General features: G+C 39.2%; 1 protein-coding gene across 4 annotated transcripts in view; it reads left to right on the top strand.

The window, feature by feature from the left end:
- The window catches only part of LOC116264637 (protein PHOTOPERIOD-INDEPENDENT EARLY FLOWERING 1), a 24661-nt gene extending 20014 nt beyond the window's left edge, over positions 1-4647 (top strand). For all 4 annotated transcript variants that reach the window (XM_031644966.2, XM_031644967.2, XM_031644968.2 and 1 more), the window contains 2 exons: positions 2877-3424; positions 3725-4647. In XM_031644966.2, the coding sequence (XP_031500826.1) occupies positions 2877-3424; positions 3725-4160 (984 nt within the window). In that variant the 3' untranslated portion in view covers positions 4161-4647. The remainder of the gene's footprint in view (positions 1-2876; positions 3425-3724) is intronic.
- Positions 4648-5933: the final 1286 nt, after the last annotated feature.

The raw sequence follows: 5933 nt of genomic DNA, 5'->3' as shown, positions 1-5933 counted from the left end.
TGGCTTCAGAGTATCTTTTCTTGTTCATTCTGAAACTCTCTAGTGTACTTTTTACCAATGTACTTGGTTTAACTACTGGTTCTTTTTTAGTATCTGTTGTACAAGATTAATATGTTGAGTGAACTCCTATTGCCTTATAAGTATAACCATAGGACCAAAAGAGGGGAGTGGTTGTAACTTATAGTGTCCTCCTGTTTGGGCAGGAGAGAAAATTGAACAGTAATTTTACATTTTGTTATTGAGGAGTATGTTACATATGCAGATAATGGTGCAGATGCATGTCATTTTCAAAAAACTTGGGTGTGGAAACACATCTACACACACACATGCACACTATACATACATAAATACATACATACATACATACATACATAAACTATATATATATATATATATATATATATATATACATATTTGTATATATGGGTCCTTAGTATTTTTAGATTGGAGGGTACCATGCAATGCAAAGGTGTATTGATTTATATTTTATCCCATATTGTCACTAAAATTGGAGGACATGATTGAAACTTTCTGAATTATCGAGTGTAAGATCTTTGCTTTGCCATGTATGAATATCATGTTTTAAATTTTGGCACAGTATTTGTCCTCCATTTCCTAAATTTTATGTAGCATGGGTTGTTCTATGTCAACTTCTCTCAACATCTCCCATGTAAGTTGGGAAAGTACGCGAAATATCCCACCATAAAACATTGAAAATTTACTTTTGATTGGTTAGGCCTTGACATCATATTCGTTATGATAGAAATCACAATATTATTAGTCACAATCATCATCAATGCATTATGGAGTTTCTTATTTTTTTTCATAATGACAATTAATGAAAAAAAACGAGTTTGAATGAAGGATTGGTAATTTGAGATAAGAATGCTTAATAAATATGAAGACATTTTTTACTGTTTTTGACATCTTGCTCTCCTCAATTCATGAAAACAACTTTTGAGCATGTTAATCTTCTTATGACCGATCACATAGACTCTTTAGTCTTGAGTGTCAAGTTTAGAGTCTTTAGAGTTTAGACTATATGTTATGCAATGAGCTACCATCACATGCCAAACTCATTGTTGTAGTCACATTCACCTTACTGTATTTGTTACTTCATTTGCTGCTTCAGCAAATGACTTCCTTAAATACTCAACATCTTTATACTCTTCAGATACATCAACAATTTTGAGAATTTACTCAAAAAAAATTTCAAGGATTATCTGTCTATATCAGTCCACCCATCAGAAATAACAGACTTCATTGTGTTTCCATACTGTCTCTTTTTCCCTAACGCACTTTGAATGTGGCCTTTTCTGAGAGAATGATTTTTCCTAGCTTGGAGGTGCATAGCCATTAACGAGCTATATCACAATCGACCAATGATGTAATCATCTCCTTCCAGTAATGACCTTTAGTTACGTCAATTTCTTGAACTTGGAAAAAAGAATCTAACAATCGTTTGTGCAGTTTTTCCTTGCCTTATTTTTGAATGATGCTTTTATTGTTTTATGCATTCTGCATCTGTTTTTCAAAAGATTTTCCCACTTACTGCTGCCATAGCATTACTTGATTTCTCTGACAATTCTTCCTTCTTTTTTTTTTTTGCTAACTTTGTTAGTATTTCTTGTCTACCCTATTGCATTATCTAATTTTTTGAACATGAATATGCAGATGTCCTTTAACATAGATTATTGTGTCATAAATCACAAATAAACTGCACATTCCTGCTGTCACCAATAGCTTTCTCCTGTGACATGCCTCTAAAATGGTTGAGGATCTTATTCAGATGTAGCAACTGTGTTTGCTCTGCCACTAGAGCTTTCTGCAATTGTGCTCATACCTTCTCTTTTACCATTATCAGCCATTATAAAAAGCTTCGTGTGAACACAGCAACAGTGTCCAAAATAGCTAAAAACATACTAGATAACACAAGTACAATCAGGTAGCAAATTATTCTTGATATTTTGGGAAGGCAGCTTCATTCGTGGCACCTTATGAACCATCAAACAAGTTAGATTACATGGCTTGTAGATCACTTCATCTGTTCCTCATATTTACTGTCTACATTATATATATATATATAGAAAGCGTCTCTCGTGTGGCATAAGGGGTACACTCCATAGGAAGCATTTGATCTAAACGATCAGATACTCCCTGTAATTTAAAAAAATAAAAAAATATTAAAAAAGAGTTGGGTACGGAAATGGGATCCCCAATGGCAATATACCTTACAACCGCATTGTAGGGAAGGCTGTCACTGCCCTTACGTGCCCCTGTACCCCAAAAGAAACGGCCTGGCAGCGTCGCCTAGAAAAGCTTTTTCTGGTGGGGAAAATTTTTTTGGGTGCAGGAGAGGTGACGACCTTCCCGTTTTAGTTAACGGGTGTTATGCTCGCCCAATGGCACTGTTGTACTAAGGGGAGAATTATTCTGATATATATATATATATATATATATATATATATATATATATATATATAATGTGTGTGTGCACAATTAGCCCATGTCAAATCATGGTTAATCATTAAAGAGAGGAAAATCATTAAGGGAGAGGACAAAAGAATCTCAACGTCAATCTTTTTGTGAGAGAATTTTAATGATTAAGCATATATTTGGCATGGGTCAGTTAAACATTATTTATTTGTTTGTTCTCATTCTCCCTTTTTCTCTCGCTTTATATGTACACACACATATATACATATATATGTTTGTGTTTGTTTGTGCATACAAACGTTCGCACACATACACACAGACACAAAACATATATAGGTATGACTGTAGTGCTGTCCTAGTTCATTTTTCTGCTCTTGTAAAATCTTACTCTACTTGTAAATAGGAGATATGGAAACTTATGTATTTACTTCTGCTTCCAGGATCATGTTCAGGTTCTCTTGGATGTTGCCAGTGAGCTGCCTGATAATGAGCTGCTCCTTCAGAAACATTTTACAGCTGTACTTTCTTCTGTCTGGAGAGCAAAGACTAAACATGATATCTGGAGTAACACAGCTTCACGGGGTAGACATTCTCATGGTAACGTATGTTCATCAGTTTCTGCTTTGACCAGTTTGAGGTCCATGAGGAAATCCACCACAAGCTATACTTTTTCTGCATCATCCCGAAACAGCAAGTTAGTGGCATGGGCACTCAAAGATGCTCCCGGGAAACAACAAGAAGAGTCGTTGGTGTCCTCAAGTCGCCAAGGTTCAACAGTCGTGGCAGTGCAGGACCAAGGAGCATCTGAATCTTCAGAGCATGTGGAGATAACAATAGAGTTCCTAGATGACAACTGTGAAGAGCAATCCCTCTTGCCTTCAAATATCTCTGTATCATTGCAGGAATCTGTATCATTCCTACAGAATGACGTACTGCATGATGAATTACTAAAAGATTGTTCGGCTCATACAGCTGATGACCGTCACAGGTCCATAATCTCCTGTTTTCCGTATCATTTGCACTGTAATTCAAATACTATTTTGTGGATGTTATTTTCTTTTCTTTTGAAAAGTTATTTCCGTGCAAGAAAAATAAGATTGGCTCCTTTGGTCGGGTTGACCGGCTTTTGGAATACCTTGGGATATCATCCATTCTTGGGTTCCTTGTCAGCTTTTCCATTTCTATTTTACCTGAACTAGACTCTCTGCTGGTTGAAGATACTTTGAATTAGTACAATGATCATACTCTCACAGTTCCTGACGTATCTTTCTTGTTCTGGTGAATGCAGGATGGCATCAGTGGCCTGCTTAGAAGGAGAGTGTCATAGCTGGGCAACATTAGCATTCCAACAAAGTGATGTGCCCACTTCCCGCCAAACTTCCAAATCATTGTCTACAGGAAAGCACAAGGCTATTTCAGATTCAATTAAGCCTCCAAAACCAAAGACTGCAAAAATTATTGATGTGAATGAGGAATCTGCTGTTACTAAATCTGGTTCTGCTGCACCGGAGGATGTACATCCAAAATTTCCAGATGCAGTTTATCCTGTATCACCTCCACCAGAATTTTGCTCAATCTTTGTTGGGGGCACTTTGGATGATATTCCTCCAGCAACGTTAGATGTCTTTGAGCCACTGCCTCAGCAGTACATTCCAGGCATGGTTTCTGGTCTTGAAGAATTCCAGGGGTTACAAGATTTGAATGAAATTCTCCTACATATTTAAGAATTTGCAAGCGAAGCATCAACTCACGTGCACAATTCCAAGGAAATGTAATCGGTTTTTCAACCTTGCAAGTTTCTCTGGTTTCTGAATATCATGGAAACGCCTGACTTATGGAGGCGCAAGCTTGCTTGCAGCATTTGGCAGTTCTGGATGGAACTCTCTGGAAAGCAGATGGCTGGCTTGCCGTCGTCCGCGCTTCAAGGGCAGAACGGGGTGGTATGATTGTGTCACCTGATTATACCCAGGAAGCGGATGTTTGATGTGGCGACTCGGCAATTCTAACACTGATGGTTTGAAGGCCGGGAATGTAAAAAAGGGTCTCTTCCCTAGTGTACTGCTCGAAAAGCCTTGTAATTTATGTTTCAGGAAAATATACATGAGAGAAAAGAGGTAGTGGAAAAATCAATCTCTTTAACCTATTAAGGCTTATATTCTTGACAAACAAATTGGTATTATTTTTTATAATCTAATTTTAGTATAATCTTAAGAGTGAGTTGATATAAGTCAATTTTTTCCTTGAGTTTTGGTAAAATCGTTCACTGCGTGCACCGCATAAAGTTTGGCCTGTTTTCTAAACCTCTTCTCCACCTGACGAGATGAATGTGAAAAGCACAAATACTCTTTACCTGTTTATGCATCAACACCGGATCACCACCGACGAACTCGCCGTCTTCAGGCAGGCGTTTGACGCACTGGGGCTTGCCTTGGAAGGTAAGGCTTATGTGTATACAGGACCTGGATCTCTTTATGCATCTTGTCACTTGGCCTCTTCATGCAGTTATTAAGAGGCCGGAGCATATATATATATATTAGAACGTGTTCATGTCAATTTTCGAAAATGTCAAGAAGATTGCAACCTTGTGGGCATAAACTGGATCTACTCGCCTAGAACTTTACACGGTTTGTTTTTCTCCTCTCTAACGTTTGGTGGGGCCGGAAACCAGTTGGGTGAAACGATGACTCCACGGAAGTTTGTAAATCATATAGAAAAAAGAAAAAAAAAAAGCATGCTGCAAGATGACAATTTTGAGAATCCCTCCTTTTTCCCTGGCCAAGATGGATTGGGCCTGGTTTCTTGTCCTTGCTCAGCAGTAGTTGCAAAGAACATGCGATAGCTGGGAGCCTGCTGCAGCTCCACTAGTCCTTACGGGAGTTGGAAGCGGCGGCGGGATGATTTCAAACGGCCCATCGCAGCATGCGTGCTCAACACCAGACGGGGTAAAATTCGAGTACGACGCCTTCCTGACCTTCAGAGGAGGAGAAAACCCCAATGGCTTCGCCGGCCATCTCGCATTAAGCAACCAAATCATTGGAAATGAAGATTCCCAGAGGAATAGGCATGTCTATCTATGTCATAGAGAGGTCAGAAGTTTTGGTTCCCATCTTGTCGAGGTGGTAGGCAGAGTCGCGGTGGTGCCTCATGGAGCGCGCCAAAATGGTCGAGTGTGGGAGGACAATCGTTCCGGTAATTTTGCACGTCGATCCCTTACATTCCAGAATCCAGGCCACGTTCCAGAGGCGCGAGCGGAGGGGAGAAGCGGATGAGGCCCCGATCGGAGAATGGAGGGAAGCTCTCTCTCTCTTTCCGTTCCGGTTGAGTGGCGTAGTCACGGTTTGATTGCTCTCTTCATGGTAACACAGTGAACCGATTATTTTCCCCCTCTTCTCCCCTTCTCTCTCTCTCTCTCTCTTGATACGTACAGATAATATGAAAAAAGACACTCTTTGTTTCTCCTTATACGTATATCCGAATGCTAATGCCTAAGAGCTCGC

This window comes from Nymphaea colorata, chromosome 11, assembly GCF_008831285.2.
Source record: "Nymphaea colorata isolate Beijing-Zhang1983 chromosome 11, ASM883128v2, whole genome shotgun sequence".
Taxonomy (NCBI): domain Eukaryota; kingdom Viridiplantae; phylum Streptophyta; class Magnoliopsida; order Nymphaeales; family Nymphaeaceae; genus Nymphaea; species Nymphaea colorata.
This window is presented reverse-complemented; position numbering and strand designations above follow the sequence as displayed.